This window comes from Leptodactylus fuscus, chromosome 1 (assembly GCF_031893055.1).
Source record: "Leptodactylus fuscus isolate aLepFus1 chromosome 1, aLepFus1.hap2, whole genome shotgun sequence".
Classification (NCBI taxonomy): domain Eukaryota; kingdom Metazoa; phylum Chordata; class Amphibia; order Anura; family Leptodactylidae; genus Leptodactylus; species Leptodactylus fuscus.
In genome coordinates, this window is record NC_134265.1 from 263,713,210 (window position 1) to 263,725,916 (window position 12,707).

General features: G+C 41.7%; 1 protein-coding gene across 3 annotated transcripts in view; it reads right to left on the reverse strand.

Moving 5' to 3' along the window:
* Positions 1-12,707, reverse strand: part of SEC24B (SEC24 homolog B, COPII component) — a 65,596-nt gene that overhangs the window by 16,804 nt on the left and 36,085 nt on the right. For all 3 annotated transcript variants that reach the window (XM_075286871.1, XM_075286879.1, XM_075286862.1), the window contains 2 exons: positions 11,804-11,977; positions 3,660-3,770 (listed from right to left, as the gene is read on the reverse strand). In XM_075286871.1, coding sequence (XP_075142972.1) covers positions 3,660-3,770; positions 11,804-11,977 — 285 coding nt within the window. The remainder of the gene's footprint in view (positions 1-3,659; positions 3,771-11,803; positions 11,978-12,707) is intronic.

The following is a 12,707-nucleotide window of genomic DNA, read 5'->3' on the forward strand; positions in this document are numbered from 1 at the left end:
ACTTTTTACTTACACAATGACTAAGCGTTAACATTAAAATGAAACCCCCACTTAAACAGGTTATCCAGCTTTTCCAAATTGATGCCCTGTCCATAAGAAAGGATATCAATTTTAAATTGGCAGGATCCGACTGCTCACTGTTTCCTCATGACAGCATGACCTGCAGCACCCACCCATTCTACTTTTAGTAGCGGTCATTCTAAGTACTGAGACGGTTTACCCATTCTAGTCTATGGGACAGCCACTGCAGTACTCACAATCAGCAAGATTTAAATGGATCCTATCATTGGATATCCTTTTTTCTGAATAACACATAGGAATAGCCTTAAGAAAGGCTATTCTTCTCCTACCTTTAGAAAATGGCCGCTTACACAGCTTACTGTGTAAGCGGCCATTTTCTTGTGGCCGCTGGCATGCAGTCGGCACTGCCTGAGGCCCGATGGCAGAGCCGACTGCGCATGCCTAGAAGATTGAAATCCAGGATGGAAGACGACGCAGGGAAAGGGGATTCCAGAAGAAGATGGAGGCGAGTTCTCTCACAGCATTGGCGATGCCCCCAGTGCTGCGATAGAACTCATTTGCATACCAAAGAAAACCCGGATTTCTACCGAACGGCAGCGCGGAGAAGACTTCTAAAGGTAGGAGAAGTATAGCCTTTCTTAAGGCTATTCCGACGTGTTAGTCAGAAAAAAAACGTATCCAATGATAGAATCCCTTTAAAGGTAAGGCAAGTGAGCAATCTGGTGTACACAGTCACAGGGTGATGCCCTACTCTAAGTAAGTGTGCTCATCAGTAAGCTACATGCTGATTTCAACATGTATTTCATGCTGAAACCTGCCTCACACTGAAGCTGATGGGAATCTGGGCTGCAGTTCATATGCTGAGTAATTTTTGGTGTGTGTAGACACATATGGATTAGCTACATAACTCTGGCATGTATTTGCAATAGGATCTGCAGCAGACTGTACGGCAAATATATGAGAGAAAAGTGTTCGGTGAAGCTTTTAGCTTTAATATAGTTTTATCTATGGAAACACAACAGAGTACAATGCAAGATGTATATATAATACAGATGTATATATAATACATGAGATTTAGAAGTTCTAGTTTATAATATTAAAAGGAGTCTATCACTGCTCACAACTACATAAATTTAAGAAAGGTATGGTTTTTATTCTGCTAACAGTATCTTCAGCGCTATGGGAGCAGTTTTATGTAGCTGGAGGTAGTGATAAACTCACTGTAAAAGTCAATGTAATTAAGTAATAACTAATAATACATATTGGAATAGAGGGAAAACCACATTTTTCTCATTGAAATAGATATATATCTTGGCAACAGCATCCTTAAAGAGGACCTCTCACCACCTCCCCCAACGTTTTGCATCCACTGATTCTCAAGGAATTATTTGTATTTCACCATATGTGGTGCCCTGGACTTCAACAGACAGCTTGGGGGCCACCTAACAGTATAATTGTGGGACTAGAGAACACTAGAGTGGCATCTATTGAAGGATGCAAAGAATTGGAGGAAAAAAGCTCCTCCTAAGTGTATGATCACACAGAGCTTTTTGGAGCGGATTTTGACACAGCAATGGGAGCCGCTCACTTCTTTTTTTCACTAGCTAGTAGCTGAAAAAAGAAGCTAACTGCCCTATCTTGCCGTGGATTCTGCGGCTGACTCAGCCGCATCGTCCGCGGCACAAGACTACCTCCCGATTAGGCCCATTCTTCAGGCTCAATCCGAAGCGGAATGACGCATGGAAGTGTTCACACGTGGAATGCAAATTCTGCCATGTGAGCATACCCTAATACCATCAGGAAATATGCTTTACAATTGTTTTATATTAAAGCAGGTAGTCTTTCATCAAACCATGCTGCCCTACGTAATGTCAGGGCAAAAAAAGGTCACAAAATTATTTACACCTGACACACAATTTTATCCAGTGTATCCTTAAGGATAGACTCTTCCCCCACTTATGCCCCAATAATTGAAATGCTGCACTGTATTTACATCCATCTGGCTAACACAATGACGGTGTTATTTCTGATCTTTTTTATTAGCCCAACAGCACAATAAGAAAGCTGTTCTGTCCCTGAAATATGTTGCCCTTATACAGTCTGATGACAGGTCTGATTTAACTTGTTATTGCATAATGTTTTCTATGAATATTAGGATTATGAATTCTGTGGCCTCTGGATGACATATTGAGGTCGAATCGAGAATAATCTTCTAAAACTGAAAATATTTGTCACTAAGCAAGCCCTAGTTATGTCACAAAAGCTTCTCAGAAGTAACATGTTTAGGAGAGACACATGCCTCAGCATCAGTACTATGCCTTACTAAAGGAGTGAATAATGACAACATGTAAATACTGTATTCTTCAATATTTTCCACCCAAGGGGTGTGTGTGTGTGTGTGTGTGTGTGTGTGTGAGAGTGAGAGAGCGGGCTGAGTAGTCAGTGTGTATTAAAAAGCAAAGGTGCCAAGAATCAAGTTTGCACTAGCGTCATCTTTTCAGCCCCCAAAGTATAATCGGAGGCCCCAGGGAAGCATTTAAAAACATAATAAACAGTGCAACTCTCCTCTTCTGGGCTCCAGTTCATTGAGATGTTTCTGAATGAAGTCACGTCGTTGTCATGATGGAAAATGACAGCAGGGTAACCCACGTGACATTATGCCGACATCATTTTGCGTGAAGGTGTATCACAGGCCTCAGCAGTCATTCAGAGACAGGAGCCCAGGTGAGGAGAGTTACACTGTTTATTACATTTGATCACCTTCTCTGTTGTAGGTGGCAAACCCAAGAATTTGGTGTACTTCCTATCCCGAAATATTGGAAAAATTCATAAAGAAAACCATATAGGCTAGTACAAGGCATTATACTGGGTGCGTGGAGGGGCCACTATGAGGCATTATACTGTGTGCGTGGAGGGGCCACTATGAGGCATTATACTGGGTGCGTGGAGGGGCCACTATGAGGCATTATACTGTGTGCGTGGAGGGGCCACTATGAGGCATTATAATGTGTGCGTGGAGGGGCCACTATGAGGCATTATACTGTGTGCGTGGAGGGGCCACTATGAGGCATTATACCGGGTGCGTGGAGGGGCCACTATGAGGCATTATACCGGGTGCGTGGAGGGGCCACTATGAGGCATTATACCGTGTGCGTGGAGGGGCCACTATGAGGCATTATACCGTGTGCGTGGAGGGGCCACTATGAGGCATTATACAGTGTGCGTGGAGGGGCCACTATGAGGCATTATACCGTGTGCGTGGAGGGGCCACTATGAGGCATTATACTGGGTGCGTGGAGGGGCCACTATGAGGCATTATACCGGGTGCGTGGAGGGGCCACTATGAGGCATTATACCGGGTGCGTGGAGGGGCCACTATGAGGCATTATACTGTGTGCGTGGAGGGGCCACTATAAGGCATTATACTGGGTGCGTGGAGGGGCCACTATGAGGCATTATACTGTGTGCGTGGAGGGGCCACTATGAGGCATTATACTGTGTGCGTGGAGGGGCCACTATGAGGCATTATACCGGGTGCGTGGAGGGCCCACGACGAGGCATTATACTTCGGTTTCATATTCTTATTAAGACCAGTCATGCATTAGAAAAAAATCTGATAAACTGTATAAATGACTTACCCATATTTGCCAACAAGCAGGTAATAGCCTGAACATCTGCTCCAGCAAACACATCAGGTAGTGAATTTACCACGGGCAAGCACAAGGTGTGCACACGTATCCTCCGCTGACCTGTACGAAATTAATACATTGAGTTCACAGTATATTTAAAGACAAATTTTTCATGCTTTTACACAGTCATGTAAACATCTTACATGTGCACAAGTTTATAAGGTAAAATCAGGGAATGAGCACATTAACTGTGAAGCTATGGAAACAATGTAACCCTGCAGTGCTAAGCTGTTTGTCACTTCCATTCTCCTATATGGGAGTAACATGAATTGCCATTCCTGTAAATTCTGGTCAAAGGGGTCAGAACAGAAAGCAGCTGGCTGAGATGGGAATAACCCTTTAAAATGGTATTACATGACCTCCCTTCCTCTATCCAAGCCTACTTTCACACTGCTGGTTAGCATTCAGCTAGCTGTGGTCAGGATGAATGTGGAGTTAGAGAAAAATCCATTTTGTCTATTTCCTTATCAATGCAGTGGACTGATATAGAAAGTGTTCTGTCTGCATTAGTTAATCTGAGTTCTACAGGATATTGTTCTGATAATCTGAAGGATCAAAAGAACAGAAATAAAATTATAGTGCGAAGTTAGCCTGTCAGGGATTCTCACCTATACACCAGAAAAATGGCGCTAGCAACAACAACATAATGATAATTATAAATAATTATACTTTTATTTATATAGCACCAACATATTCTGCAGCACTTTATAAATCAGAAGGTTCATGTACAGACAAAATGAGAAACAACATATGAAACAATAGGCGAGAGGACACTGCTCATGTGAGCTTGCAATCTTAGATATATTATCACACAATTTTGACTTTAAAAACCCAGTCGCAGTAAAAATGTGCCAAAATTTGGTACATTCCTGGTGAAAAACATGATCCTCAGTGTTAAACCAAGGAGACATAGCTTAGACAAAAGGAGGCCTGATTTGGCTGTAAGGGGCATGGCTTGAAAAGAAATAGTGGCAGATTTACCATTTAAAGAGGACCTTTCATGTCTTCAAGTACATGTAGTTCTATATACCGCTGAATTCAGCGCACTGCCGGCTTTCCCATTATGTGCCCTCGGGCTGGAGATATCGGTGCTGTTACTGATCTCTGTCCACTGTCAGTAGGGCGTTCCTGACAGTCTAGCTGGGGGGTGAGGACCCCCCCTTCCCCCCGACAGTTCTCATCCATAGGCTCTGTACTGTCAGAGGGGGTGTTCCCTACTGCCCAGCGATATCGATGAACTGTGAGGAACTCCGCCCAGTACAAGTCTATGGACGAGTACAGTCAGGGGAGGGGCATTTTTCACAGCTTAGCATAATTGCTGGGTGGTAAAGAACGCCCCTCCTACAGTACAGAGCCTATGGATGAGTACTGTCAGAAGAGGTGTTCCTCACAGTCCAGATAGACTGTCAGGAATGCCCTTCTGATAGTGGGTAGAGGTAATTAACGGCACCGTATCGGGGCACATAACGGGAAAGCTGGCAATGCACTGAATTCAGTACACTGTTGGCTTTCTAGCAGTATATAGAACTACATGTGCTAGAGGACATGAAAAGTCCTCTTTAAATGGGGTATTCCCATCATGCTTGTTCACCAACCTGCAAGCTGTGTGCTCTCTTCACTTCCTGGTTTTCTCGGCACATTGGTGGGCGGGGTTTCACTTGTTCTGCTATGTTTGAAGTCAGTAATGAGGGATTGGATGTAAATGAATTACCACAGTATGAAGGTGATGTAGAGGCTGATGTAGCAGAGCCGGATTTGAGTCAGTTTGTAATACATACAGAGATATCGGACTCCCTATCTCAGCCCTTATCAGCCAAATTCAATTAAACTGACTGATAAGTGGAAGACCAGGAGATAAGAGCTCAGAAATCCTGGAGCACTCACCTCCCCCCTCCCCTATCTGAGGAGATCCGTTGCTTGTCTGTGGCAGAGACATACACAGCTCAGAGCTGCTCCCAGCAATCAGCGGAGAGAAAAGTCCTGCACAAAGGACTTTACATTCTGCCAGTTTCAGCATTAAAATGGCAGACACCCGACGGAATCCATTATAGTCTATGTGGTCTGTCAGTGTCCGCAAGTGGCTGCAGTTTTGGCAGTCAGGCTCTCCATTGTTCAGATTCCCTCGGTGGACCTCCAACTAGACTCTGGTATAACGTGCCATAATATGACATAACTTGGTGCATCTAGCTTGAGGAAAAAAAATGTACTTGTTCGGCAAGTGGGCATGGCATAGTAGTAAAAGGGGGGTTTAAGATGCAAGAAACCTTATAACATTCGAGCTCAAACTATATCAAATAAGTTGTGTAATCTGGACGACAACTAGGTGACTGACACTGGATAATAAAGACTGTGTCTAGTCTAAGATAAATCTGGTGGCTTTTCCGAATGTCTGTTCAAGTTTAAACTATTCAAATATTAGACAGGATAAGTAAATTTGTCCTGTAAATCTGAAAAATTTTGGCACAAACTAGGTCAATCAGTAAGTGGTATGAACTTTTATGCAGTCTAAATCAGGGCTCGTTCACATCTGTGCCTGGGACTCTGTTATCTGCACAAAACTGGGCAGGAGACGGAAACCTGCCGGCATCTTTCAAACTCATTCATTTGAATGGGTTTGAAAAGTGTCTGGACGTGAGCAGCGGTGAGCATTTTATGCTGTGTGCGGCGAAACCGGATTTTTAAACCGGGCACAGAGTCGGACATGCAGTACTCCGTACAGGTGGCCCTCAAAGTCCAAGACCAATCAGGTAGCAGAGGAGTGGGGTAAGGCGCGCCCAAACCAGCTGGACATAAATTCTTCCAGAATCCTTATTGACAAGGCACTACGCGTTTCGGGCACTAGCCCTTTCTCAAGTGCATATAGGACTACAAGGAACAAACCGTACACATATATAAATTAGTCATATACAGGAAAAAATATCTAAAAAATTATTATAAACCCTAAGATATAAGCAAAAACATTGAGATTAAAATAAACAGATTGTCACCAAGAGTGCGATCAAATAGTAGTGGACAGATTAAAAGCTCACAACATGCCATATAAACATATAAACAATAGACAAGGCCTAGCCATGTACCACATATAAATAGAGGTTAAGAGGAGACATATTAGTATGGGGATTACAGCAGGTGTCTCTCTGAGGCAGTCGTCCCCTTGCATTCCACACAAATCCAAATAAAACAGGAGAGGATATATTAAGGCTCCTAGTATTCCGCCACAAACAATAATCATAATAAACAAACGTTCAGGGGCTTACCTGTTTAATTCGTCTGCAGCGTCTGACATGTGTATAGTCGGCACTGAAGCACATGTGGCTTTAAGTAGAGCCCACATAATTCGCGGTTGGAAACGGCCAGCGCGCATGCGCAGATACTCGATGACCAACACGAGGACTGCCGACCCGGCGTTCTAGTGTCTTTCTCTGCGCATGCGTGTATACATTGTTTAGACTTGGCTCCACTCGTCAAAAGGACGAATCGTGTGAGCTGTTTACTGTTTTATATATATGCAAAAGACAAAGTGATTCCCAACCCTTCAGAGTATAGCTATACAATGAATGGTTAAAATCAGCATAACCGAATTTGTTAAAGATATCATAATGTACCAATTACATAAATAAATAAATATAAATACATATATATGTATATACACATCTACATGCATAACATATAAAAAAAATTAATCAAAGAAACATACTTCCTATAAAAAAAGCACACATATAAGACAGGAGAATTCTACCCGAAATATATATATGACTCTGGCAGTCAAAAAATAATATATAAATAAATATAAAATTTGGACATTATAAAACAGTTCGTACAGCATTAATACATATCCAGAAGGTATTGAGAGTTTCTATAATTTTTATATAAAATAAAGCGGAAAGAAGGAATTTATACATTAATAAAACGGGGTCATACAGTATAAAACCAAGAGAGAGTGAAGGCATTAATACAATCAATATTTAGTGATGTCCTCCAGAGTCTCATTTAATCCTATTGGGGTAAGCGTGTTAATTTCATATATCCAACAGATCTCTCGTTTATTAAAATTGCCAAAATGATTTGGTGTCCCTTCAGGAATCTGATCTATATTACAGTGTATTACAGTGAATTCCCCAAAGTCACAAGTGTGAAATTGGGCTCCATGTCTGGAAACGCTATGATTCAAATTCCTTCTTTACGATTTATTTTATATAAAAATTATAGAAACTCTCAATAACTTCTGGATATGTATTACCCCCTTCCTGACATGCGCCGTAATAGTACGGCGCATGTCGGGTCTGTAACTATGGCGACCGCCTGGGAGCCGGGCGGCCGCCATAGCCGCCGGGTGTCTACTGCTTTAAGCAGTAGACAACCGGCTCTAATGTCTCCGATCGGTCCCCGGACCGATCGGAGGCATTAACCCCTCCCACTCCACGGTCAAAGGCGCCAGAGGCGCCATTTTGCCGGTGATCGCCGGCTCCTGGAGCATGCTCCAGGGCCAACGTCACGTTGCCATGACAGCTGGGAGCCTTTACAAGGCTCCCAGGCTTGTCTGCAAATTCTCTCTTATGCAGCCTGCAAAAGAAATGATGATTTTTTGCAATGCATTAGCATTGTAATGCATTGCATTAGTGTTCAGACCCCTTGGGGTTCAACACCCCTAGGGGGTCTAATAAATGCAAAAAAAAAAAAAAGTTTAAAAAAAAATAAAAAAAATATAAAAAGTATTAAAAGTTCAAATCACCCCCCTTTCCCTAGAACACATATAAAAGTAGTTAAAAACTGTGAAACACATACATGTTAGGTATCTCTGCATCCGAAATCGCCCGATCTACAAATCTATAAAAATATTTTTCTTGTTCGGTAAACGCCGTAGCGGGAAAAAGTCAAAATTGCCAAACCGCCGTTTTTTCACTGTTTTGATTCTGATAAAAATTTGAATAAAAAGTGATCAAAGCAATAACATTTCCCGAAAATGGTAGAAGTAAAAAGTACACCCGGCCCCGCAAAAAAAGACGCCCTATGCATCCCCGTACACTTACGTATAAAAAAGTTACGGCCGTCGGAATATGGCGACTTTTAGAAAAAAAATTTTTTAACACAGTTTTGGAATTTTTTTTAAGGGGTCAAAATGTAAATAAAACCATATAAATTTGGTATCCCTGGAACCGTACCGAAACACAGAATATAGGGGTATATAGAATATATCATTTTGGCTGCACAGTGAACGCCGTAAAACCAAAGCCCGTAAGAAAGTCGCAGAAATGCATTTTTTCTTCAAATCCTCCCCATTCTGAATTTTTTTCCTGCTTCCCAGTACATTATATAGAATAATTAATGGTGGCATCATGAAGAAAAATTTGTCCCCCAAAAATTAAGACCTCATATGGCTCTGGGAGCGGAGAAATAAAAAAGTTATGGGGTTTAGAAGGAGGGGAGTCAAAAACGAAAAACGAAAATAAAAAAATGCCATCGGCGGGAAGGGGTTAATGCTGTACGAACTGTTTTATAATGTCCTAATTTTATATTTATTTATATATTATTATTTTTTGACTGCCAGAGTCATATATATATTTCGGGTAGAATTCTCCTGTCTTATATGTGTGCTTTTTTATAGGAAGTATGTTTCTTTGATTAATTTTTTATATGTTATGCATGTAGATGTGTATATACATATATGTATTTATATTTATTTATGTAATTGGTACATTATGACATCTTTAACAAATTAGGTTATGCTGATTTTACCATTCATTGTATAGCTATATACTGAAGGGTTGGGAATCACTTTGTCTTTTGCATATATGTAATACAGTGAACAGATCACGATTCGTCCTTTTGACGAGTGGAGCCGAGTCTAAACAATGTATACACGCATGCGCAGAGAAAGACACTAGAACGCCGGGTCGGCAGTCCTCGTGTTGGTCATCGAGTATCTGCGCATGCGCGCTGGCCGTTTCCAACCGCGAATTATGTGGGCTCTACTTAAAGCCACGTGTGCTGCAGCGCCGACTATACACATGTCAGACGCTGCAGACGAATTAAACAGGTAAGCCCCTGAACGTTTGTTTATTATGATTATTGTTTGCGGCGGAATACTAGGAGCCTTAATATATCCTCTCCTGTTTTATTTGGATTTGTGTGGAATGCAAGGGGACGACTGCCTCAGAGAGACACCTGCTGTAATCCCCATACTAATATGTCTCCTCTTAACCTCTATTTATATGTGGTACATGGCTAGGCCTTGTCTATTGTTTATATGGCATGTTGTGAGCTTTTAATCGGTCCACTACTATTTGATCGCACTCTTGGTGACAATCTGTTTATTTTAATCTCAATGAATGTTTTTGCTTATATCTTAGGGTTTATAATAATTTTTTATATATTTTTTTCTGTATATGACTAATTTATATATGTGTACGGTTTGTTCTTTGTAGTCCTACATGCACTTGAGAAAGGGCTAGTGCCCGAAACGCGTAGTGCCTTGTCAATAAAGATTCTGGAAGAATTTATGTCCAGCTGGTTTGTGCGCGCCTTACCCCACTCCTCTGCTACCTGATTGGTCTTGGACTTTGAGGGCCACCTGTATGTTTAATTTTTTGCGAGCCTTGGCTGTCGCAAGGGGATTAGCTGCTGCCACCACGCTTTAATTCTGTGTGCTAATAGTGTTGTGATTTGTCACATCACAACACAACAAGGTAAGGGGCTTTAATTTATGCCTATTGCCTCATCTTATCGGGAATACTACACTATTGGCGCTCGGTGTCTCCCTCTTTTCTTTTTTCATGCAGTATTCCGTGTCAGGTTTAAAAAAAACGGTTTCGCCGCGGAGAGCATAAAACACTCACCGGCGCTCACAGCCGGACTCGGCATGACTGGTTTCCATCTTCTGCATGCATGATAACAGAGTCCAGACACTGATGTGAACCCAGCATCAGAGCCAGTCACTAAGATAAATCTGGTGCATTTTCTGCCAACATACACAATTTCTATTAGTGAACGTGAGCCACTATGTTGCACACTGACTCCCATAGGAAGTCAGTCATGCAAAAAGAAAGGATGAATAAGGTTTCACTCTTTCAAGGTATAGGACTTAAAATGACTGTCCACAGCCAAATTTTATCTTTTGGAATTACATATTTTAAAAGGATGATTTTATTTCTGTCTAACCTATAAAACTATTAAATTTTTTTTATTTTCTGGCACAAAGATTGGGAAATATTGCCATGTTTTGCACATCTCAGACCACTCCCTTTCCTGATATGCCCCACTTAGACAAGGTTTAAAAAAAAAATAAAAAAAAAAGATTTAAATCAATCACTCATCATGCAGGCCAGTTTTGGGTACAAAATTCTGTCCCATTTTCATTAGTAAATCCGTATAGTATGAGTCCATGCCCATTGTTCATGGAGGTGCTTGGACAATATGATTGTGTTTTATATGCAGATCACAAAAGATAGTGTCTGCTGGCCCGTGATCTGCATACTAAGGAAGGCTGGGACGGCAAAGAATTTGTCCTCCAAGTATGCTTCTCTGTTTTTATGTGACAATTGTGGCATTTGAGCTCTGCGTTAAGGATTTCAGCTCTCTGCTAGTTCAAGAAAATAAGGCTTCAAACCAACTGCATTGAATGCTTAGGAATGGTGAGGGCTGCCAAATAGGTGCCGATTCATTAATTCCAGCAGGGCTTATTATACATTAAGGGAAACAAAGAACTAAACTTGGTGTAAGAGATAAAAGGAGCACTTTAAACATTAGAATTACATTATATTTTTTTTCCCTCCTTTTGTATGTAATACTTATATATACTTCAATTCCTCATTGTGCTACTAAGATATAGCATAGGTATTGCCCAACAGGGATTAGCAGAGAAAGGCACTAGAAGCCTCTACTTAAAACCTGATAAATCAGCGATCATAGAGCTCCTGCTGCAGGTTTTCTTTGACCCCAGTCAATCACAATGGTCCCCCTCAACCATGGGGTATCAGCAGTGATGGTGTAATTGAGCAACTTAAACTTCCACAAGTCCTAAAAAAATTTCACTTTAGCAAATAAATAAAACAAGCACAAAGTATCTGGCCCATAATACCTCAAAAATAAAATACCTTTGCTAGATGTGTACAACAGGGCCACCTGACAACAAGCCAAAGAGGTGTCTGTCAGACTTTCTTCTAAAGACATCTGCACTGCAAATCCAGCATCCTCATTGATATTGGCAAGTGATAACAGGTCCGTTGAACGTACAAAGAAATTCCCATGAAAAGTATGTATTGCAAGGCCTGAAAAAGAATATGGATGAATGACACAACACCACAGTTGAAAAAAAATATAGTAAACAAAAGACAAAACTTAAATGGGTTTCACATACTACTATTAAAGAGGACCTTTTATGTCCTTGGGAACATGCGGTATTATATACCTTTAGAAAGCCAAGAGTGTGCCGAGTTCAGAGCACTATCGGCTTTCCTGTTATGCGCCCCTGGTGAAGAGCTATCTGTGCCGTTACCATAGCTCTTCAGTGTCAGACGGGTGTTTCTGACAGTCTGCGGGGAACGCCCCCTGACAGTAGAGTCCATAGCGCTGTACTGTTAGAGGGGACGTTCCTTACCGCCATGCTGCGGCTTTCCACTCCGGATTAGGCCCAAATGAATGGGCCTAGCTCGGAGGATGCTGGCGTGAGGCGGACACCGCGGCTGAATCAGCTGTGGAATCCGCCTGACGAAAGGGCAGCTCGCTTCTTTTTTACGCTAGCAGGAACAAACCGCTAGCGGAAAAAAGAACGCTAGCGGTCTACAGAGACCTCTACTGTGAGGGTAATATATAAATGGCAGTGGAACCGCACACTGATGACTTAAGGAATATGGGTGCTAGCAGTCAAAGAGTCCTGCGACTCGTGTACAGTATAGACAAATGCTGCTGCACACCGTAAATAGGTGAAAGGGTGAAACAGAATTTTATTTTTGGTACATTATTTTTGGTACATAAACGCCATGAATAGATTTGACAAGC